General features: G+C 27.8%; 2 protein-coding genes across 3 annotated transcripts; both read left to right on the forward strand.

Annotated features, from left to right (window-relative positions):
• The first annotated feature begins 2,397 nt into the window (after positions 1–2,397).
• On the forward strand, positions 2,398–4,626 carry LOC132946224 (uncharacterized). The gene is made up of 4 exons (XM_061016106.1): positions 2,398–2,533; positions 2,657–2,815; positions 4,140–4,307; positions 4,453–4,626. The coding sequence occupies exons 1-4, from the start codon at positions 2,450–2,452 to the stop codon at positions 4,624–4,626; spliced, it is 585 nt and encodes a 194-aa protein (XP_060872089.1). The 5' UTR covers positions 2,398–2,449.
• A 4,937-nt stretch (positions 4,627–9,563) lies between these two features.
• LOC132947305 (uncharacterized) lies at positions 9,564–20,172 on the forward strand. Of its 2 annotated transcripts, none has more exons than XM_061017562.1 (4): positions 9,564–9,653; positions 18,632–18,787; positions 19,559–19,726; positions 19,882–20,172. In XM_061017562.1, exons 2-4 carry the CDS (start codon positions 18,692–18,694, stop codon positions 20,053–20,055), a joined length of 438 nt encoding a protein of 145 aa, XP_060873545.1. In that variant the 5' UTR covers positions 9,564–9,653; positions 18,632–18,691; the 3' UTR covers positions 20,056–20,172. The 2 variants fall into 2 exon arrangements, with proteins under 2 accessions (XP_060873545.1, XP_060873544.1); XM_061017561.1 differs by having other exon boundaries at positions 9,572–9,903.
• The last annotated feature ends 6,003 nt before the right edge of the window (positions 20,173–26,175 follow it).

Consider the following 26,175-nt stretch of genomic DNA (forward strand, 5'->3'; position numbering starts at 1 on the left):
TTAGTGGAAGGGGTAGACAAGGTGAACGAGTTATTGTTGTTCACTTCTGCCTAGTCATTGAATATTATACATATTTGTAGTTGAATACAACAATAAACTATGAGTTGGACTGTGAGTTCATGCAAATACTTAAAAAATGTGTATAAAAATAATTTAAAAAAGGTGGATAAGTGGATGTCGCTCTGCTGTACAGTAGGTTACAAGTGGGTCACTGTAATGAATGGTGTTAAATTTAATATCATTGTATAAGAAAAACGATTCTGAGCGAAAACGGTCAGTTAGCCTATGATAGGAGCCTATGAAATAAGTATATTTAATGATATTATTGTGAATAAAGTAATTTATATATAACCTATTTACGTGGAGCCTTGTTTTAAATTTTCAATCCTTAGCCATAAAAGTTAAACATTTTATACATTTTTAACTACAAAATAATTAATAAATTATAAATTTGATAAATGTTGTCAACATTTGAACTTTAAATGCTTATAAAAAAAAATTATGCCCATGTATTTTTGATATTTTTCAACTGCTATTAGAACGATATATCAGTAGCCTTATATTAAATTTTCACACTTTTTTACCCAACAAATAAAATTTTATTGATATTTATAGAAAAAAAAACTATAATAATTGAAAACTGACTATGTCCGTAAACAGCTCAAAAATAGTGAAAATATTTTCAAAATGTTATGGTGTATAGAAAATGCTAATATAAACATTCAGTGAAATGTTCAAGTATCTACAGTCATTCGTTTATTAATTACAATAAAATAAGAAAATCATTACATGAGAAATCGAGTGAAAAATTAAGGAAAAACGGAAAATTTTACGCAAAATCTGTTTTCGATAAAATCGAAAAACTCTAAAACAAATGACCGTAGGGACATGCAATTTTGACTGAATGTTTATATTAGCATTTTCTATACACCATACAATTTTGAAAATATTTTGACTCTTTTTGAGCTGTTTACGGACATAGTCAGTTTTCAATTATTATAGTTTTTTTTTCTATAAATATCAATAAAATTTTATTTGTTGGGTAAAATAGCTTGAAAATTTAATAGAAGGCTCCTAGGTTATTGTTTCAAAGGCAGATGAAAAAAATTAAAAATCCTTAGTCACAGTTTTTATTTATAAGCATTTAAAGTTCAAATTTTGACAAAATACGGAAATTAGCAAATTATTTTGAGTTGAGAATTCATAAAAATTTTTCTTTTTAAATCTAAGATTTGAAAATGTAATATAAGATTACTCATAAGTTTGTCTACCTTTATCAAAAAAAAAAAATGTCTACAAGAAACTTAAATTAAATTTTTATGAGCGTCTGAAATTTATATTTTTACAACATTTGATATTCACTCGATTTCTCATGTAACAATATTCTTATTTTATTGTAATTAAAAAACGAATGACTGTAGATACTTGAACATTTCACTGAATGTTTATATTAGCATTTTCTATACACCATAAAATTTTGAAAATATTTTCACTCATTTTGAGCTGTTTACGGACATAGTCAGTTTTCAATTATTATAGTTTTTTTTTCTCTATTAATTATTTTGTAGTTAAAAATGTATAAAATGTTTAACTTTTATGGCTAAGGATTGAAAATTTAAAACAAGGCTCCACGTAAATAGGTTATATATAAATTACTTTATTCACAATAATATTATTAAATATACTTATTTCATAGGCTCCTATCATAGGCTGACTGACCGTTTTCGCTCAGAATCGTTTTTCTTATACAATGATATTAAATTTAACACCATCCATTACAGTGACCCACTTGTAACCTACTGTACAGCAGAGCGACATCCACTTATCCACCTTTTTTTTTTTGTTTTGTTTTTCCAGTTTATTTTAAAAAAGTATTCAGAATTTTTAATTAACAGCTGTTAAATATACAAATTAGATCCAATTTTCTATCAGAATATACAATCAAAGTTGGATCCATTCCCAAAACATATTATCTAAGTTAAAATAAAAATATGAAAAACACACATGATTGTAAAATTAATACATTCATCACTCCACTCTAAAACTAAAACAATAAAATAATAATTTAAAAATAGAATTTATGGACGATGATTAGAGCCAATTTTTTAGTATTATATTTGAAGTATTTTATTTTTATTAGGTTATATATTGCTAGTCGGGTTTTTAGTATTACAACAGTGTGTTATTTTAATCACATAATAACTTAATGATTATACAGATATCAACCACAAAATCCTATTGTATTATTTTACATTGTTATAATAATTATATGTTAAGTAGTCGCTATCAATTGAAACTACTACTCATATTAAATAACCGGAATTAAAATTATTTTTAAATGTATCAATCACATATTATTATACTTTGTTACTTAATTTCATTCTCACATTCATTAAAGCTCAATATATCTCAATATTAGTTGATCATCTAATATAAGTGTTTTATAAAAATGATTCTAATAAAATTGTATATTTGTATTGGTTTTATTTTTGTCTCAAACGCACAATCCTTATTTAGGCCTAACTTACCTTTGGTAAGTTAAAAAGTTCTCGCATTTTATTAAAAGGGACATTTAACATATTATCGATTATTAAATGTTATTGATAATTTGAGTTATGTTTTAATTATGATACATACGTTTTCTAATAAATTACAGGGAAAATATCGAATGGTATTCAACGCAATTCGCCAATGTGAAGACTCAAAACATCTACCGATGCAAGTGCATTTATATTTGAATAAAAAGTCATCCAATATTACAGAACTCAGGGGTAATTTTACAGTAGGAGGAGTAATTTTTGACGATTCATTAGTAGTAAGTGAATTTTAAGAAATATAATATTTTGGTTTGCAATGGAACTGTTTATAATAATGATAATTTACAATAATAAGATATTTATTAAAAATAATGCTATTCTTTTTTTGTTTAAAGTTGGGTTATTTTGAATGTTCACGTAATGTTTATTAATGTAATTCATCAATCATACTGGTCAAGAGATTTGATAATGAAACCTTGTATTTATTTTCTTCTGCCATGACCCATACCTCTACTGAAGTAAAAAAATAATTATCATGTGGTTGTTATAACTTCACATAACATTTTACATTTTATAGTTCGTTCTTCAAAATTGATGATATAAATCATTTTAATTAGTTCTTCATTCAACCTCACACCATCGAATATCTTTAGGTCCAAAACAACACATATTGATAAGCAAACCATACTAAATATAATATAAAATAAATTGCTTCAAAATATACCGAATATAAATTATAATACCATTGAAGTAGAATAAAGGTTGAAATTGATACAAAATAGATTGCTATTTTTGTTGTTATATTATAGTATTTGGTATAAATTTCGGGTTATTGGTCAATTTTTAAATCAAATAACAAAAATTAAAAACGGTTAAAAATGTATGTGGATTAAAATATTTGGAAACTTTCATGTTCACTAGTTAGAGGATATATACTCTGTTTTATATAAAAGTAACCTCAGCGCTTCTATCCCTTTTCTATTCGAGAATCTGGCTATAGCTTGCAATTTGCTTAGATTAATACAACAATGAACAAGCAGACGACAAAAACTGTTTTAATCGAGGAGTACGATCAATCCGACTAAACCGGACAAAAATCAGGTCAGCATCCAAAGTTACTCTGATGTGAGATTTCACTGCAGCACTAAAATATATACAAGCTTTATAAAATATAAAGGCATACTAACAAGCTAAAGTTGTTACGTCCTATACCTTAATTAGTTTCAAAAATATATTTTTCTACTAAAATATCAATATTAACTTTAAACTTTTTACGTGAATGTTAAAGATATTTTAATATATGTATATATAATAGTACCTTATATAATATAATTAAAATACCTTGCAATTGATCTAACGTTTCATTTTTAAATATGAAAAGCTCATTTAGGTCTAAGATATAATAAGTTTTTTTTCGATAGTTATTAACTAATTTCAACCAAAAGCACATGATATGTACAGAATATAAGTTATAATATATAATATTACGAAAATAAGACTTTTTAATTATTCGATTACATTTAATTATTTTCAATTAAATCTTAAAAATGTTTCACCATGCACTATAATTTTGGATATGTTTTTATATTGTCGTTTACCTAGTTTGATGGAAATGCTGCATCTTGGGGTTCTACTGGAGGTTGGAAAACAAATTCTATTGTTTACGTTGCCACTAATGCCTGTTCTAAAGCAAAATTCCTCTTAGGAAATGCTTGGTATACATTTCAAAAAGCTTTTAATATTCCAAGTGGGGACTGTCCAGTACCAATGGTAAAATATAATATTTACAAATGTGGTAAATTCAAATAGTATGAAATTACATAACTATCAACATTTTAATATATTCAAAAACATAAATTATTCGTTTGATCGAGTAAAAAAATTATCATCTGTAATTATTATTGAATATTTACAGGGTACTTATAGTACATCAACGGGTTATGACACAGCACTTCTTGAAGACAGCAATTTTCCTAAAGTATACTTTTATGGAAAATATAAATATGTAGGCAAAGTAAAAACCAAAGATAATAAACTACTAGGCTGTGTGGCTTATGAGGTAGAATTGTTAAGACCATGGGAGGTGTAGTTATCTAAGAATTGAAACTTAATACTTAGTACATAGGTTATGCCTAAAAGTAGCTGTGGTGTAATGAAATATTATTTTATTTTGTATGTCTGTTCATATTATATCCTATTATACATTACCTACTCACATTATTAAAAAATATTCAAGAGTTAAACATTTTGTTTTATTGTAATTCAATTATTGCACTTACTTAAATATATGGTAATATAATATCATAATCAATTGTTTTATCATTATTATTATTAATTTATATTGTAAATTTAGTAATCAAAATATTTTTTTTAAATTTCGTGTATAATTTTTTATTCAAATGTTGTCTTCTTCCTTATAATATAAGAAATATAAGGAATATAATATTCCTTATATTATATAGGTATTATAATGGGTGTTACCATAAAATTGTTTTTTGTTTTTTTATTAAAAGTAAATTTCTTTCAATTTAAAATAATTTAAAATAATGATGATTATTATTTTATTTTTATAACATAAAGTGTTTGAAATATGATAATGTAAACATTTTTTTACGAATATTTTAGTTTGATTGACAATAGTAACAGTAGTAATAATAATAATAAAAGACCCAGTATAGATAAATAGTTTATGGATAGTTATAAGCGGGTATTCAGTGGAAAGACGCATAAGATGATAATATAGTGTGATTGTTGGGAGTTTGGTATTTAACTAGAAGTGGTAAATGGAATAACAAAGGGACAAGTAAATCTAGAATTAGGAGGGGGAACTTCAAAATTGATTTGTGAAAGAAGTGTAGGAAAGTCAACTGAATTTAATAAAAGTTTAGAAAGATATGATATATTCGCCGAGCTCCTACGTTCAGCCAGGCTGGATAAATATAACCTTGTGAATAGATTCATAAGCGTGTGGAGAAGAAGAAATCTTTAAAAATAATAAACAGTAATTGACAGGAGTTTTCGTTGAACCCTTTCAATCGCTATGGTATCTATAGATAATTGAGGTTCCCAAAGAAACGGATCCGTACTCCAGACTTCAGACTAAAGAGCAATAAAGGATTTTTAACACGCGTTCCAATTTGAATTCAGATAAAATACGTTGAATGCAATTTGCGGACAAGTTTGGAGAAAAATGAAACCCTAGGTCTCGAACAAAGTTAAAAGAAGTGATTATAATGATGTTGGAACTAGTACAATGTAATCTTACACATTGCTTTCGATTTATTCAATAGGATGAGAACCAATTTTAATTTTACTAGCTGCCCCATCTAGAGTTGCCCGGTCAAAGATTTGTATTTGTTTAGATTCTGAGCGGAGCAAGGAATCTAGTGGTTTTACATTGGTGTTTATTTTTTTTTTATCCTGTAAACAAAATTTCTACCATTCAACATTTAGTATCTTATTATTTAGAAAATTGGATCGAGATGGTACTTTAGAGAGGTCATTTTCGATTTTCTCAATAGTGATTTAATGCCAAGGTAAAAACCACCGACAAATTACGAAAAACCGTTAAAAATAGGATTTTAATTCTAACGCTTTGTTTATCATCATATAAACGAATAAAAAATAACAATATTTTAATATTAATTCAACTTACAGGTTATCTCTATATATAAAAATGAATACCGATTTCCTTCTTTTTTCTTTCTTCTTCAAATCCACTGGAAAAGTAGGAAATCTGGATGTCAAAAAAACAACAGTGACGCAACAGGTTAGGTTAGGATTTTGTATTAATTGATTATATTAATCCACCAGAGGTAAAATACGACAAACTTGGTATAACTTTGATATTTTTGAATTAAATCATACACTTACGTACAAACAGCACGGGGTCCGTGATCTACCGCAGGTAGATTGCCTACCTGATAATCAGTGTTGGGAAAAGATAACCAAAAAATCATCTGGATAAGATAACAGATAATTCATTCAAAATTTATCTGGATAAGATAAAATATAACATCATTTTTTTTATCTAGATAAAGATAAAAATACACATACATTTATCTAGATAAAAAAATAGATAATTTTTTTTTAAATTATATTATAAATAATGTAATTTATTAGTAATTACTATTTAGATAATATTTATTAATTAATAAATCTTTAATGTCATTTCTCAACTAAAATAATATAAAATTTTAATTTTTAATACAACTTGAATAAAAATAAAATAACAAAATAAAACTCACAATATTTCAGTAAACATTGTAGTGTACTGATGGATCTCAAGTAGACATAACAATGAGTTCAAATCAGATCTTTTAAAAGTATTATCGCATTAGTAGATAAATCATAAAATAACTGATTTCCACTAATATTATTATTGCAAATATAATATTTTTAAAATTAAAAAATAAACTTACTATGATATACTAACTATAACAACAAACATATAACATGGTTAAAAAAAACACATTGTTAGAAAAAACAATTGAACTATATCATACAAACCTAATACATCATATTACATTAATTGATACATACATTATTAATTTAGATATGTTAAGAATTGTTCGAATTTTGATATAATAATATACAATAACCAATAACCATGAATATATACCTAACTTATAAATTATTCAATTGCTTTTAATTTTTCTTGATAAAACCTTAAATATTTTTCACTGTTCAATATAATATTGGGTAAGTTTTTATATTGTCGTGTACCTAGTTTGATGGAAATGTTGCATCATGGGGTCTTACTGGAGGTTAGAAACCAAAGTCTATTGTTTACGTAACCATAATAATGCCGTTTTAAAGGAAAATTCATCGCAGGAAATGCTTGGTATACATTTCAAAAAGTTTTTAATATTCAAAGTGGGAACTGTCCAGTACCAATGGTAATAGCTATATAATATTTACAAATGTGGTAAATTCAAATATCGTATTATGAAATTATAATATGTATAATTAACAACTACATTTGAATAGTATAAACTGTTTAATCGTTAATAAAAAATGTATCCGCAATTATTATTAAATATTTACAGGGTACTTTGGTTTTGGTACCTCGACGGGATATGACACAATACTTCTTGATGACAACGACATTCCTAAAGTTTACTATTATGGAAAATATAAACTTGTATCTAAGATGAAAAACAGCGATAATAAACCAATATAGGCTATGCATAGCTTATGTGGTAGAGTTGTTAAGATCATTTGGATCAGATATCTAAGGTTAGGGCATAGATAATACTTAAAAGTAGCTATGGTGTAATGAAGTATAATAATTTATAATAAATTTGAAATAAAATCAGTTTGAATGGAAAATATTTTATATTGTATGTCTGTTCATATTATAGCATATTATACGTTACACAAATTATTAAAAAAAAAAAAAAAAATTCTGAACAACCTCACCATAGCGTCCGGTCTAGGTAAAAACATAGTCATCATGTGGATACCTGGTCACTCGGGAATAATAGGTAATGAAGTAGCCGACGAACACGCCTCAACAGCCATCAACAACAAAGATACCGTCTTAATTAATAAAATGTCATATGATGACGCAAAAAAAAATCATAAATGAGCGCACAAAATATAAATGGCAAAAAATTTGGAACTTACAAAACACCAAATTAAACGAAATAAAAAAAGACATACATCGTTGGACAAACCCTAACATCAACCGTAAAGAAGATACGGTTCTCAATAGACTCCGTTCTGGTCACACCAGAATGACTCACGGCTTCCTGATGGCAAGAGAGGAATCTCGCATATGTCAAACCTGCGGAACCTTGTTAACCGTCAAACATATAATATCAGACTGTTTAATGTTCAACCAAGAGCGGACCACACATAAGATATCCTACAACCTAGACTCTTCACTCGGACCCAATCATGAAAAAAACAATGATTTAATAAAGTTTATGAAACAAACCAAATTGTTCAATCTTATATAAAAAAAAAAAAAAAATGTTATTATTTAGTATTTAATTAATGTTTATTTGTAAACTAATGGCCTTTACTGTCGATGTTAATTTTTTTGAGATCAATAAAAAAAAAAAAAAATATTAAAAAATATTTATGAGTTAATTTTAAAAATAAACCAACCAAAAAAAAAAAAAAAATTGGTATAATAATTATCATTCTATAGATATTTATTAACACTGTAACACACCACTATGTTAAACACAATTATTTTAAACATACGACACGAAAAATTTCGAGATTTTAGAACAAGACAAGGTGTCTCTCTCATAAATGAGGCCACCTACAGTGTTCACCATATTATTATATTAATTAAAATGTTGTCTTTTTGTAATTCAATAAATAAATTGTACTTACTTAAATATACAGGGTGATCCATTTAAGTGGGTACACTAATTATTTCGAAAAGTATTAACTTTTTTTGATTTTTTGTTTATTTAAACTGTTACATTTATGCTTTTCTAAAACTGTATACTATTTTAATTTTTTTCACCCTTATATTTATTTGTGAAACCACTATCAACTTTTGATTTTCAAATGGTAACATATAGTAAAAAGATCATGAATTAATAAAACCATTTTTTTTATGTATTTATGCGTTAACATTTTTATTTTTTGTTTATTGGTTTGCGAGATACAGCTCCCCAAAGTATTGGTGGTTGAAAGAGGTGTTATAGTCGGTACCGCTGAAAAATTTTCATTTGTAAAGCCCAGAAGCTATAACTGATAAATTCGATACTGATCGACCTAACTACCTAAGGTACCTAACATTAAACATATTGATAATAGTTGTACTTTGAAGCTGATTAATTGAATGTCCTATTAGTGCTATGGTATAATACCTATATACTAATTTGACCATTAAGCTAAGTTTTATTGACCTTGGCTGTCGCACCAGATCCCCTCCATATTACCATAGAACAATAATAATCATACATTCATACACAGTCTTATAAGATAATAGAATTGATTAAAATATTAATTAATGATAATAGTAAAAAAAAATCAATCAGTTATTATAAACTGATACTAAACTTTAAAACTTGTAAAGTAAAATACTAAAATGTTAATTGTAAACCATGTGGCCATGCAGCGTAGCACTACTTAAATAGTTAAATATTGAATGTAGGTATAATGTAATTAATAATGTAACTAAATAGTGTATGTTTTAAACCGTTATAAGTATACCGACAGTTTAAATTTCTTTAATAGCATAATATACCTAACAAAATAGTTGTTGAATCATTAAGTTTGTCAAAAATATTCCATTGAACTTAAAATTATGTATTTAAGTTTATATTATTAAGTGTGGTGTAAATTTGATAATACCTACCACTTAGAAAGCACAACATTTGTACCTACATTAAGTTTATTGGTAAGTTTTCTTAAAATGTATACGTAGAAAAATAAGTCGTTATGATTAATACATTAATTTGTACATACATTATTATACATTATTATGACGTATTAACAGTTTTTATTTAAATTTTCAGTTACACCACCAATAAATGTTATTCAAAGTTTAATAACACAAAAGTTGTTTTACTCTTAAAATTATTGGCCGACACCAATACACCATAGCACAAACTTAATAAAACTTTATATATTATTAATTTACTTATTACCATCTACTTGGACACAACAAGATGGCTGTCTATCTACATATACATATTTAAAAATATAATGTTCTCTGATCAGAAGTACTTATAAGTTGCATGTATTCAAATTTTACATTTGGCATAGTTATTATTATTAAGAACTAAGTTTATCTGTATTTACTACAAATATACTTGGCCAAATGATTTGGAGATAGATATTGAAATCACATAATTTTCTATCTTCCATTACATTTTCTAAACGAGAACAATGACAAATAAAATTGTTGTTTCCCATATACTATTTTAATAGTTGAAGAGACTACAAAATGAATTAAGTATGTAAACATATTTTTTAACCATCAAATTATTTGGTTATATTTATCCTTTTCAATTTATTAGATAGTAAATACTCAACTACTCAAGTTAATTTCAAAAAAGATAAAAAATCAAATCTGCATTCCAGAAGAAACTTAATCCCAATAATATAGTAAACTAAAAATATGTTAAATGAAAATAGTACATGCTATTGTTTTTTTTTTTTTAAACAAATATTATACAATTAAGTTAATTTAGCTAACAACATCAATCAGTAATTGACACTTAAATCGGTGGTAAAATGTATGTTTCTTTATTAATTAAAAAAAAAATCATAAATTACTCATCTTCATTATTATACATGCTATTATAAAACATTATATTTAAATAACTATTTTATTATAATATTAGGTAGGTATGTCTTAATCCTAATATTTATGTATCATAAAAATATTTGTATTTAAAATTATATTGTATTAGTGTTTTGCAACTGAATAGTTCCTTCTGTTTGGTTGGTGTTGTTAGCTATTTATTACCACCTACGAAATCTAAGTTAAAATATTATTAGTCCCATTTTTGAATTTTACTGTATTTTTTTAAGTTAGGGGTTAAGTTGAGTTTGTTTCAATTTTTTGAATACATGTTATGATCTTAACTCATATTTTGCATTACTGCATAACGAATATTTTGATCTAACTGTATCATTTAATTTGGAATAGATTTATCATAGTCCTGGGCTTTTAAATTATGGTAACATTTTTGAAGGGCGTTTATCCAGCAGGTGCTCTATCAAATTTCATAAATGTTTGGCTACAGTTACCTGTGCATTTCTTTGTAGTAGTAGTAATCGATCAAGTGCGCTTCTATATTCTATACTCCTTTATTTACCTATTAATTATAATAGTTATTACTTATCACATACTTCTCAATTTAAGCCAAAAACTATAATGTATAACTATTATTATAATGTAGGTAAGCCTGATTTTGATAATAATAGAAATATAATTTTCATATAGTAGCACTAATCAATGACGGTAAACTGTGTATTTTTTAATGAATTCTTATTTGATTTGATAATCCTTTTGATATCTTCCACCTCACTTCCTGGCAATGTAATTAGAAGACTCAAAAGACAGTGGCCTAGAGACCTACTAAAATAAAAAATAAAAAAAACCACGACATCTAAAATGTACTCGGTCGGGTGGTGCTGCTGAGTGCCTGCCCAAAAATGTCAAATTCTGCTACTTATACTATATAAATATCCTATTTGCTCATTGTACATAACGTTGTATAGATTGTAATATTACATATTTTATTATTTACTTTCTGCATAATATTATAATCATATAATAATTATAGAAAATAGAAATACACTTATACGATAGAATTCTATGGTAATACCATTTTAATTTTTAAATAATTCTCTGTGAAACTGTGATTAAAATAAATTTGTTATAATATATTTCCAGACTTTCAGTTTTTCACTAATCATTCCTCGGTAGTTCCATATATCCAATTAGTCGATAGGTTAATAAATGATAAGGGTTCAAAGTACAATAGTTATCATTTATTAATTGCTATTTGTTACCTTAGGTCGAATGGTATCGAATTTATCAGTTATAGCTCCTAGTCTTTACGATTTTTGCAGAGGTACTGACTATAATGCCTCCTTCAACCACCAATATTTTGAGGAGCTGTATCTCGCAAACGAATGAACAAAACATAAAAATTTTAACGCACAAATTCATAAAAAAAAAAGTTTTACTAATTCATGACCTTTTTATTATATGTTACCATTTGAAAATAAAAAGTTGATAGTCGTTTCACCAACAAATATAAGGGTGAAAAAAATTAAAATATTAAACAGTTTTAGAAAAGCTTAAAACTAAGAGTTAAAAAAAAAAAAAAAAAAAATGTTAATACTTTTGGAAATAATTAGTGTACTCACTTAAATGGATCACCCTGTATTATGGACTATGGTAATATAAAATCATAATCAACTGTTTTATTATTATTTTTATAATTATTAATGTTACGTATTAATTCCCCTAACACTTACAGTTGGTGAAGTAACTATAATGGATAAGGGTAAGTGCTAATTATTTTGTATGTTATATTGAGTTATATGATATTATTTTGTTGTACTAATGCTTTCATCCAAACTGTTATAATATTACACAATTATTCAGTTAGTTATCCACCCATGTGGCAACTAACATACTTACATTTGGCCAAAATAGTTTGTGAACCCGACATGTGTTACCCATGTATAAATGTTATTCATTTATTGTAAAATATGTAGTAATCAAAATCATTTTACCATTTCATATCGAATAGGCTGAGGATATACGTTGTGTATTATACAGAATCGTTTTTATACACCATACATCCCGTGTCATTCGAAATGTGTTTAAATGTTTACATTTAAAAATAATATCCCAGTGAGTAGTTCTACAGGCTCACACAGTTTTTTTTTAGCCAAGTTTCCTGGTGTGATGACAAAAATATTAAAATACACTAACGATTTCCTGTATTGGCTGAATTTTTATTAACGTCAAGTATAGTTTCTTATTCAATTGTCTTCTAATCCAGTACGGCAGTACCGATATGGGTGTTATCATAAAATAATTGTTTTTTTTTTTTTTATTAAAAATTAATAAATAGATATTTTACAATATTTTAAATTAAAAACAATACGAAAATTTGATAATTATAATAAGAAAGAAACAAAAACTGACTGATGCAATAGAAGAGGGCGATAAAATAATTACAATTATAATTTATAAATAAAAATGTATCAAGTATATTTTATATTCATTTTACTTTTCTTGTGACTCTACTTCTTATAATTTATGAAAATTTATTTCGTTTAAACGTATTTATTTAAAAAATTGTAATGCTGTTGATATCAATAATTAGATGGAACAGTCCCGTTTCGTCGTCACATAAATTGTATATCCAAAGGGAAAATTTATTCTCGATAGATTTTCATCGAAAAGAGTTTGGCCACCACACTAAAGCAGTTATACAGAGTAGCCTGCACAACTATTAAAATAAAATATCGACGGAAAAAATAAATAGATATTCAATAATTACAGCAGAACATGTTTCACTAATATACTATGGTGCACATCATAATATTACGAACTCGTAAAGATACAGTCGTTTGCATTACAATAATATATTATAATAAATGTATACCAATACGTTTATTGTGGTACGGTATGAGATGAATGATGACGATTATATTTTATTTTGAAAATGATTTATCGTAAAAAATCAAAAAAATGAAACGAAACAGAGTGACACGTATGAAGAAGGATTACGCAATAGTGATTTGAACTTTCCGCGATGATTTACGGGGGAAAGGCACTGAGCGATTTCATCGTACCATGGCCGTTTCAACGAATCAATAACGATAATCACTATTAGTTTTTTATAATATGCTAATAATTTCCATTAGTATTATCTCTAAATTTCTAAGTCGACCTCACGAGCTATTCCTTACGATTAGAACAAAATTTAAATATTATTTTACTGTTATAATAATATTATCGTTTAACGTATCCCATATAATATCATTATCCGTCAAACGATATAATATCTCAATCTTCCCACTTATATTAGTAGGTATAGCATAAAACATAATATGCTGGCCGTTCGCTGTTCAAACATAATATTATCATGCATACAAAGTGTTTCCGTTAGATCTAACAATTTTACATTTAAATGTTAAATATGCCACGCTGTGCATTTAAGTACACCTTGTAAAATCGTAAATAATGTCATTATAGTATAGTGTATACCATACCGACGAAAGAAACGTTTAAGACTTAATCGATACAAAATGTCGATTGTTGATTCTCTTACAAATACATTTTGTCAATACCCGTTGACTTATTTCTCTGTACAATTTACATTCCCAAAACGCATAACAATAATAAGCGATATCATATAATATATTAAAGTTTTGTTTGAAAATCCCAACTCGTTTCTGTATCATAACAACCTTAATTTAATAACGACGATATACCTACTTCCTTTCATTAGTGAATAATAATATATTATATAAATGGGGACACACAGTTCGGTATTAATGATTGAATATCTTAGAATATTGGGTAATTAAATTATAATCGGCAAAGTTTCTTATCAAGGAAACACGTCACTTTGCGTGTTAATTAATATCGACGCACAAATTCTCGCTAATTGAGTTAAAATTTTTGATTCATTTTTTAAATACCGCACGCTGCGTATTGTACTCATCCGTTTTCGAGTCTTAGCACGTATAATATTATAAATTTGTTTCATGACCAAAACTATAACGTCCGCGTTTGCAAGTTTTCGTGTTAAAAATCTATTTAAGGTTTACTTAAATTCTGAACAGCACTCGACAACACGCATAAACCTAATTAAAAACGCAACCGACTAATTACATAATTTACAACACGAGTAAGGATGTATATTGTATTTTATTAATTTATTCTCAGAAGATATTAAAGTTGTTCGTACAAACTTAAAACGGAAATCACAAATATTTTTCATACAAAGATGAAATATCTTAATATTAAGTTACTTTTTTATACAAACAACGTATTTATTACCTATAAGCATATATTTAAAACGACTGCATCCGAATTATTCTAGGCGACACACATCCAAATTTGCTCCCGATAAAGGCGTTCGAAAAAGGTGAAATGCAATCTAATAATATTTTTTAATTTTCATATAGACAACATAATATTTCTCATCATTATGTACGGATGTATTATATATTGCATATGATACATATATTGAAAAAGGTGAGCAAGTGAGTACCGATCTGCTGTACATAGTAGGTATAGGTGTCTAGAAGGGTCGCTGTAACGGATGTGTTAAATTCGAATTCAATGATATAAAATCACTGCACACGATTTTGTGCGAAGATGATGACTACCAGCATATAATATATCTAAGTATATTTTAAGTCTCTAAGATATTATATTATACTAGCTGATCCCGCGCACTCTGTTGCCCCTAAAAATTACAACTTTAAAAAAAATTGTGATTGTTCAACTCCTTTTGGGTGCAACTATGACCGCTTAGGCAATCCGACTACGTTGGATCGCGGATAACGTGTGCCAGCATATCAAGTGGGCAATGTGTGAAAATTTTATTTGATGCATTCTTGCACCTGATTTGCCTAATAACCAGATAATAAATACTAATTTTTACTAGTTAATTCTCCCATAACCAATAGCAACAATTTAGAAACGAAAATTTTCACCGTAAATCTCCAAAATCCCCGTTTGAGCACCTCCCTGGGTTGGACCAAAGAGGGTGAAAAATTCTTAACGACCTATTCTCATACCAACCAAATATACAAACGAAATTTCATAAAAATCGGTGGAGCCGTTTCGGAGGCGCGCGACCACAAACGCCGTGACACGAGATTTTTATATATTAGATTACAAACATTTGGTGAAAGTATCATATGGTTATTAATTTTTAAGTTGCCACCAAAAAAACTAAATTGATTTTGTCAAAAACTGGTTACGCGTAAAAATCTCCATTTCTCCTTAATTTTTGTTTTCCAGTCACTTGAAAACTACTAAGAATTTTATACTTTTGATCACCAGAAAACCAACTGGATTCATTTTCCTACCAGAAAAGATGCTGAAATAAAAAAGCAATCGAAGCAATTGTACTGCCCCAAAAGCTGCAGATAGAGACGCAATGCATTATATTGCTTGAAAATTAAAATATCGAAAAACTCGCCAACGCTTAAACACAGAATGATAATCTTCTTACCTACCTAGAAGTTTGATAATATGTCAGTTCACTCTAATATAAAAACAAACAGCACACTATTGAAACTAGTGAACGAAAATTTGCTAAGTCATAACCGTAGGTATGTGTCTGTATACGGAAATAACAAACGCATGGGATGGCGTCCTCTTAAGACAACGGTGTGATTCTTATAATACGTTCAACCACAGCTATGTAATAATAATTATCAAATATTCAAATGTATTCAAAAACAATGTTTTCATTAACTTGAAACTATTACGAATCATAATAAGGATCCCGACCAGAGTCAAAAAACATAAATAGAAAATATATACATTAATGTAATATGCGCTCATATAACTGCCTATACCTAATATGTTTTTTGAAATGTTTGGATACATCAATATTTGTACAATAAACATTTATACGTTAACAAACTTGTCAATGTGTGAATTCTGAGGTCTGTGGATGAATTAAAAGACATTTCGTTGGAATCCACGAAGTAGTGGATTCAACGGTCATTGAAAAATGAGGGCGATCTAACCTCAGACGCAGCTTCTTCCTCCTATTCGAGTATTCCAGGCTGGTGGTCATTGCTGGGCCGTGAAACCAAGACTGGCTGGGTAGCGAGCCGGGTCGAGAAGTCTATACTGCGGCCCACGAGAGAGTATTACTGTCACTCGACGAAAACACGTTCGATTCCACGCATTGCCACGTATTTGACATACACTAAATGGCACAGAGTGGGGGAATGCCTACAGTCTACATGCGCAAAACAGTAATACTCTCTCGTGGGCCGCAGTATAGGCAGCAGCAGATCAAGTCACCGACCTTATAGCACACAGTCTTTGATGTAAGCCTTCCGAGCCTGTCTCCCTGGTGGACATATTATATTTTACTAGCACTCGCTGAGGAAAGTCTAGGTTGATGTTGGCCGGGTGAGAAGTATTGCCGACAGAAATTATTCCTCCCCTGGTCCTCGATACCATAATTATGGAAAAAAAAGGCAATGATGAATCAGACGTTCAGGACAAGTTATTTTAATTATACCTATAGATTAAATCAATATTCTAACTGTACGGCGTACGCTCATATATAAATAAATTATTTACACAATAAAAAAATACGCCGACCCATAATTTGAGGCTATCATTCATGCATGTCAAAAACAACAATATTTGAATATACTATTATTGTATCAATATGGTAAATGTTTTACAAATTGTATTTATTTTTATATTTTGACACTTTTAAAATACAATATAAAAGCTAACCTAACCTTCGAGTAACACGAAAAAAAAACAAAACAGATTTTGTCTAAATTTCTTGTTTTTTCTTAATTTATTTATTTTTCCCCTCGTTTATTTTAAAAAGTACTAAAAATTGTCAATTAACAGCTTTCAAATGTATGAATTAGATACAGGTTTCTATCAGAATCAACACTCAAAGTTAGAACTACTAAGTATATTTTCTACTACATTTCGTGTACATAAAGATTAGATATTTCTCATCTGCTAGCAATACTGACGAACCATAGATATTTTTTTGGGTGAAGTGCAGTGGAAAAATATCTAGTATCATGGTACATTTTGTAACGAATTTAATAAATTAAGAATTATTTATTGATTTTTGGTATCTTATATATTTTATTTTATTGTTTTGCGTTTCTATGGCGATTAACAAAACGTTATACAAAAAAATCAGTTAGAAAAATACTGTATCAAGGCCAAAACCATATCTATGTTAAAATAAAAATATGAAAAACATTCATCATTGTAAAATCAGTACATTCATCACTCTACTCAGCCTAAATTAAAAAAATCAGAAATCAGAATCTAAAATGAATAGGAAGGATGATAATTAGAACCAATTTTATTGTATTATATAAGTTATTTCAATTTTTTTATGAGGTTTTTTATTGCTAGTCGTGTTTTAAGTATTTAATATGTGTTGTTATAATAACTTCATAACTTAATAATTATATAGTTATCAAACTAAAATCCTACTCTAATAATTTACATTGTTATAACAATTATGTGATAAGCAATCTGTCAGTTAGGAGTATTACTCATGTTAAATAGCCAAAATGAATATTATTTTTAACTGCACCAATAACATATTATTATACTTAGTTACAAAATGTAATTCTCACTTACATTCAAACTCAACATTGATTGATCATGTTATAATATAAGATATAACTGTTATATAAAAATGATTCTAATAAAATTGTATATCTGTATTGGTTTTATTTTTATCTCAAACGCACAATCCTTATTTAGGCCTAACTTACCTATGGTAAATTAAAAATTCTACGGTTTTTTTTTAAAGGGAAATCATATTATGTCTTTATTTACTGTTAAAAATTAGTAATAATTTGTATTATGTTATAATTATGATACATACATATTCTAATTACAGGGAAAATTTCGATTGGTTATCAAATCAATTCACCAATGTGAGAACACAAACCATCTACCAATGCAAGTGCGTTTATATTTGAATAGAAAGTCATCCAATGTTACAGAATTCAAGGGTAATTTTACAGTAGGAGTACCTTTTGACGATTCCTTAATAGTAAGTGAATTTTAAATAATATAATATTTTGGTTTGCAATGGAACTCTTTATAATAACGGGAATTTACGATACTACGATATTTATAAAAAATTACTTATTTCTTTTTGTTTAAAATTTGGTTTGCTTTGAATGCTTACGTGGTACATGTTAATGTAATAAATTAATCATACTGATGACAAGAGGTCTAATTTTCATTAACTACATTTGAAATTAAAAACAATGCTCATCCATAAGTGGTTTTTGTTATCATTTTAAACCTCGTTATGTATAATATGTAAGATGCATGCACAATCTGTTTTCATTGACATAATGTTCCAAGTTTACTAAATTAGAAATTTATAATTTTGAATGGAAATATAAGTTACTTTGTTGGTATTCAAAAAATATTAATTTTATGAAATTTGTGCCAGTATAAATTGAACATGATACGTTTTAGTATAGATGTAGTGAAATAAGTTTCAAAATATTTAAATACCTTGCAATTGATTTAACGTTTCATTATTAAATTGTACATGTGAAAAGCTCATTTAGATCTCAGCTATAATAATTATAATAAGATTCTTTTCGATAATTATTAATTAATATCAACCAAAAGCACTTATGTACAAATAATAAGTTATAATATAATATAATAAACACGAACATATAACTTTTCAATTATTCTATTATAGATATTGATTTTACATTTAATTATTTTCGATTGACCCTTCAAAATGTTTCACTATTCACTATATAATACTATATATGTTTTTATTTTGTCGTGTACCTAGCTCGATACAAATATTGAATCTTGGAGTTTAACTGGAGGTTGGAAACCTAATTCTAATGTTTACATAACCAATAATGCCTGTTCTAAAGGAAAATTCATCGCAGGAAATGCTTGGGGTACATTTGCCAAAGCTTTTCATATTCCAGGTGGAAATTGTCCAGTACCAATGGTAATTTATGTTATTTAATAATGTGGTAAATTCAAATAATATGAAATTATATAATTAACAACGTTATAATATATTAAGTATAAAAACATTAACTATATGTTTGATCGAGAAAAAAATGATCATCTGTAACTGTAATTATTATTGAATATTTACAGGGTATTTATAGTACATCAACGGGTTATGACACATCACTTCTTGAAGACAACAACATGCCTAAAGTGTACTTTTATGGAAAATATAAATTTGTAGCCAAAGTAAAATCAAAAGATAATAAACTAGTTGGCTGCATGGCTTATGAGATAGAATTGTTAAGACCATGGGAGGTGTAGGTATCTAAGAATTGAAGCTAATAAATATGACATATGTAAGACCTAAAAGTAGTTGGTGTAATGAAATATTATAATTTATAATAATTTTGAAATAAAATCGGTGTTTAATGGAAAATATTTTATATTGTACGTCTTTTCATATTATTATAGCGGATTGTACAGTATAAGAATTATTAAAAATACTTAAGAGTCAAACATTTTGTTTATTGTAATTCAATTGTACTTACTTAAACATATTATGGTAATATAATATCATATTTAATTGTTTTATTATTATGATTATTAGTTTTTATTAATTCATCCAACTCTTACAGTTGGTGAAGACGTGAGTAATTATTGGAAAAGGGTAAGTGCTAATATTATTTCGGTAGATACTGACAGTGATAATATGACCATGGCGTTGAATTTCGAATTCATGCTTGTGTCCAAAAGTCGTTCAATGAACTACGATCGCTGACCCGTCTACTGTAGAGTGTTAGAAAGGATATAGTATACAATTAGTAATACAGTAATAGACCAAATGAGTGTATATACATGTATATAGTAAAATTTTGGTTACCTAAAGTCTTAACAAAAAATACGAATTAATATTTATGATTAACGATACTGAGAAAAAAAATATTTTATAAGCATCAAACATGGACCGCAGCCCTTAAATTCATTGTTATACCGTCTGTATTACCTACATTAATAATTCGTATAAATTTGTCTTTATGTCCTTACCAAAATATTGATTTATATACCTAATCAATAGGTATTATGTAAATTCTTACATAACGTTTTAGACTTTGTTCTAAATTTTTTTCCTGTTTTGAATCGACCAAACTTGAATTTATTAATACATTATATTATTTTGTTGTACAAAGACTTTCATTCAAACTGTTATAATGTTACACGATTATTATTCACTTAACCACCCGTGTAGCAACTATAACAGACTTACATTTTGGCCAAAATCGTTTGTGAACCTGACAGGTGATATACCTATATATAAAATGGCTAGGTTATATATAAAATGGCTATATATAAATTGTATACGTATATTGTAAATTTAGTAATTGAAATCATTATACAATTTCATCGTGTGGTTGATGAGTATATTATACCTTGGGTATTATACAGAATCGTCATGGTTTTTATTTAGCCAAGCTTTCTGGTGTGATGACTAAAAAATAATATTATAATATAGTAACAATTTTCTGCATTAGCTAACTTTTTTTTAACTTCTTGTACTTATAATTTCTTCTTCAAATGTCTTCTAATCCCTTATATGGGTGTTACCGTAAGATATTTTTTTGTTTTTTATTAAAAATGTATAAATAGATATTTTACAACATGTAAAATTAAAAACAATAAATAAATTTGGTGATTTCAGTAATCAACAAACAAAAAACTGAAAGATGTGATAGAAGGGGGCAATAAAATAATTACAATTATAATTTATAAATATACAAATTACAAATTACAACAAAATTGTGCTTTTGTCCGTTTTATTTATTAAATGCTTGTGCGTAAACGGTTTTTTTTATAATATTTTTATTAGTATCAAGGTCAGTCTATTTTTTTTTCAAAGTACGTGGTTCATCCTCTTTATATGCACTGCAACGCCGGTAAAATTTGGTTTTTTGGTTTTTATAATTGCTTTCTTTACCGTACGTTATTATCAACCACACGAATTATCAGTGGATTCGACTTTGTACTCGAATCCGGTAATGCTTTCATTAATTTGGAATGGAATTTGTACTCTTAATTACTAATCATAATATTATTTACTTTTTGACCACCTGATAATTATACCTCATTATACTTCCGTTCTTTCGCATCAACTGGTCTACTATCTCCACTCAACATGCCTTTAATTTTTCAGCTGCGATAAACTAATTTACGTTCTTGTAATCTTTAGTAGCTTCATTCATTTTGAGGGGAAACTACTACAATAGTATTACTGATAGATCGTACCAATTGTGGAACCTCGTCTACGTGACCAAAAAACTGTGACTTGCCTGATATGCAAGAATATTTTTTACTCTATATCAGACTACTCAGACTACTCATCTCATAGCTCTGAATCATCTTCGATTAACCTGTCATGGTATTTCTTGTATGAGTTCTCCCGTTCTTGTTGCTACACAAGTCAGTCTCGATCTTATTCTTAAAGAACTACAGGCTAAAAAACCAAATTAAGTTAGATTAGACGTTAAAGAATATCTAATTTCCAGTCAAACTTCTCAGCAATCAAGTGTCACAACCAAGGAAAAGCATAGTATCCCTTGACCAGTCGGTAAATTCATTATCTACTATCAAAAATGATGATAAGTCCCACGGCAAGCACTTAATTGCTCTTGAGACCAGAGTCACTGCCACTGAAAACACCTTAGCTGTGACTAATATTTCACTATCTTCCACAAAAACTTCTTCACTTAACGGCATTGCTTATGAGATACAATTACGGACTTCAAGTGGTGGGAATATTATTATCCGTGGTGCACCTGAATCCATAGATCCACTTCCATCTAAAAGAATTTCAAATGACAATCATTGTGTTTCTAACTTACTTCAAAAACTCGACCATCCTGTAACGTTATTATACATCGGAAACATTTTCTGAGTTGGTAAACCATGGCTAATAAAAGTTTTACTAAGCTCTCACGAAACTGCCGATTCCATAGTTATGTCCTACTTGTTTCTACACAAGAATTCTACAAACCTTTTTAAAAACAATATCACTATTTTGAGGTCATCCACCCTCAGAACGTCAACTTATTCGTGAAACTTATCAAAAACTAGACGATTTAATGGTGAATTAAATACTTCAATCCACTACTTCAACAGTATTCCTAAGATTGTCTCAGTCAAGTCAGGTCAAGCTCATATTCCAAAAAACTAAATGGTAACTTATCTAAAACTACTTTTGTGTCATGTAAATTTAATTATTTTAATAGTTTAAGCTGTTTTACCCTCTTCATCCTTTTATTCTTATAATGGATGTTCTAAGTTTAACAATATGTCATTTTGTATTTGTGTTCTATGTTCAAATCAAAATCAAGCCGTACTCCTCCAACTACTAAATGTTTACCTACTAGCCGTAGGTATATCACAGTCTCCTAAATCCACCGTTCATTTGTATGTCAAAGGATACCACCAGAATTGTAGTATGTAGTATGTACTATGTAGTACTAAGCGGAATAATTTTTCGAATAAATAACTATTCAAAAAAAAATTTCCATTTTGCAATATACCTCAAAAATGAATGGCGCATTATATACTCAATACTGTGACATACTTTGGTCGTTCTAAAAGAGATTAATAACTATTTTGAACAATACTGTTATAAGTATTAATTTTAAAATGAAATTAAAATATTTTCTCAGTTATTGATTATGAATGAATTGCGTTTTTTTTTGGAAAATAATTTTTTTAAACTTATCTTATTAATTATTTGTTTGTTTACTTACTAATTAATTTATTCAATTTTTTGTTTTGTTTTTTCTACGCTTATTTGTCACGTGAATCTGTGATTTAATAGTATGTAATAATAAACGCAGCCACGAATGTTTACTTCTTTACAAAAGCATTTCGTGTAACGCGCAGAGTAATCTAAAAAAAATATTTATAATTAATATTATTATACATAATATATCTGTTATTAAAATGAAAAGGTGTAATAAACGCGCGTATAAGCTAGGTTTAGATACTTATTATAAGTCCTGTAGAAATAATTAAAAATTTACATTTTAGAGTTGTAATAAAGTTTTATCTCAGGTTGTTTCGTATAATATTGTATAAAATATTTTATATGGTTTGGTATATACTTATTTTTATTGTTTACGCGTGCCTGCGAATAACAGCGTGTTAAAAATTTAACAATCAATAAAAATGTAAAACGTTTGCGGCAAAGCGTACGTTACTTTCACGTTTCAAATTATTGATTCACAAATATATTGAATTTTTTCCCCTTTCATTCGATAGTCGATACTTTGGGGGTGTGTGATGGTCCAAACGCTATATCCACGGAGACTTTGTTTATTTGGAGACGGTCTTCCGGCGCTTTTGGGTGATTTTCCCGGAGATCCTTCAAAAATCTGAATCATTATAGTTATGAACAGTTAATGTTACGAATAGGACATTGCATTAATGTCAATAACTATACTAACTGATACACAACGTTCACAATTTCGTTTAACAAAATATTTAAATTGGGTTTAAATTTAAAACAACGCCGCACAGTATACAGGAAAATCGATTGACTATAATATAGTCTATAACTATGATATATTATATAGGTATAGGTACTATATGTTATGTCAGGGCCGTATCAGGGCGGGGTAGGGGGAAGGGTTGAGACCCCCCCTCCCCATCACACAATATCTTTTTCCGGCCACGGTCTTGTATTCTGTAATGTTCTTACACGAGTGAGTGTGTAATTGTACACATTATAAAAAATAAGTTGTCCCTTATCACAATTTAGGTGTATTGTATACCAACTATATAATATATGTATCCGATAGATGTCGACATCTTTTACATAATACTTTATGATCGTCTACGTATGATAACGCCCGAAAGTTCCTATATTATATAGTTTAATAAACATTTTTATCAATAATAAGCTGAAAAAGGCTGGATTATAATCATTAACCAGGAAATATTGCTAAAATATGCATTTATAATCGACAATAAGTAATAACGTTATTCAATATCGTATACTGTCTAATTTAATCGGAAATATCGTTGTGTGCTGTATAGGTAGTCATTAACATTAATTTCTTAATTTGAATAATTTACGGTAACATAATATATAAAACGCAGGTAAGTGGATGTCACTCTGCTGTACAGTAGGTTACAAGTGGGTCAATATAAAATGGATTGTATTAAACCTGAATTCAATGATATAATATCATTGTATAAGAAAAATGATTCTGAGCGGAGACGGTTTGTCAGTCTGGATATTTTATATTTTTATTATTTATTATAGCCTGTAAGTTAAACTAATATTATAATATTATTATTTTTTATTCGTTTCTATGGTTATAACCAAAGCGTTAGAAATTAAAACCCCTTTCTTAGCGGTTTTTCGTAATTTGTCGATGGTTTTTCCCGTGGCATTAAATAACTATTGAGAAAATCGAAAAATGACATGTTTAAAGTACCATCTTGATCCAATTTTCTAAAAGATAAGATACTATATGTTGAAATTGAAGCCTTTATTCTGGTAGAAATTTTGTATAAAGGATAATAAAAATAAAAACACTATTGTAAAACCATTAAGCTTCCTCGCTCCGCTCAGAATCTAAAATATAAATTTAAATAGTGCATTGTGGTGACCTTAAATAATTGCTTTTTCAAAAAACATACATTTGCCTAGCAAATTTCTGTTTTAGTGATAAAACAACTACCTTGTATAATAATATATAGATTATTCACAATTCCCTACAGAAATCACTTCCAACCGGAACAACTTGAAATTGCCGATATTCCGATATCTATACCTCTATTGGTATTGTTTTATAAGAGTTTCCACCTGGGAAATATCACATAGCACTGATCGTCCTCGTATGTCATATAAAAATATTACATCGTCGGATTCTTTAAGTGTCATGGTATTTGAGTCGTGTAAAACTCTTATAAAACTATTATACCGGGTGATTATATAACAGTAAACACTCTTTATCTCGATATCTCTTTATCTCTAAATATTTTTTTTTACTATTTTTATGGTTTTTAGTCTCTTGAGTTTGTTAATATTTTAAATTAACCTACTATACGTTTTAAATTTAATATTCTTAAGCAGAATATTACTCTAGAGTGATTTATTTATAGAACATATAGGTACCAAAAGTGAACAAAAAAATGATGGATTTTCATGTATTTCTAAATTATTTGTTCAGACAATATTGAAAAAAGTTTATACAGAGAGTTTAAAAAAATATTATACGTTTTTACTGTTAAACTTATCACCCGGTATACTAAAAGCAAACGAGGGGATAAGTTGAGGTCAAGATAAAAACATGTGATCCTGCACCACACGATCGGAAAACTTTTGTGAAAAACTTGTTGTTACCATAACATTTCAGCGCCGAATGATACGTGTACAGCTTTAAATGAATTGAAAAAATAAAG

The sequence above is a fragment of the Metopolophium dirhodum genome, chromosome 6 (genome assembly GCF_019925205.1).
Source record: "Metopolophium dirhodum isolate CAU chromosome 6, ASM1992520v1, whole genome shotgun sequence".
NCBI classification, from domain to species: Eukaryota; Metazoa; Arthropoda; class Insecta; order Hemiptera; family Aphididae; genus Metopolophium; species Metopolophium dirhodum.

Coding starts and splice junctions, on each gene's coding strand:
- LOC132946224 (XM_061016106.1), top strand. CDS start 2,450: ATGATTCTAATAAAATTGTATATTTGTATTGGTTTTATTTTTGTCTCA. Junction 2,534..2,656: donor TTAGGCCTAACTTACCTTTG/GTAAGTTAAAAA, acceptor AATAAATTACAG/GGAAAATATCGAATGGTATT. Junction 2,816..4,139: donor TTTTTGACGATTCATTAGTA/GTAAGTGAATTT, acceptor TCGTTTACCTAG/TTTGATGGAAATGCTGCATC.
- LOC132947305 (XM_061017562.1), top strand. CDS start 18,692: ATGCAAGTGCGTTTATATTTGAATAGAAAGTCATCCAATGTTACAGAA. Junction 18,788..19,558: donor CTTTTGACGATTCCTTAATA/GTAAGTGAATTT, acceptor TCGTGTACCTAG/CTCGATACAAATATTGAATC. Junction 19,727..19,881: donor GAAATTGTCCAGTACCAATG/GTAATTTATGTT, acceptor GAATATTTACAG/GGTATTTATAGTACATCAAC.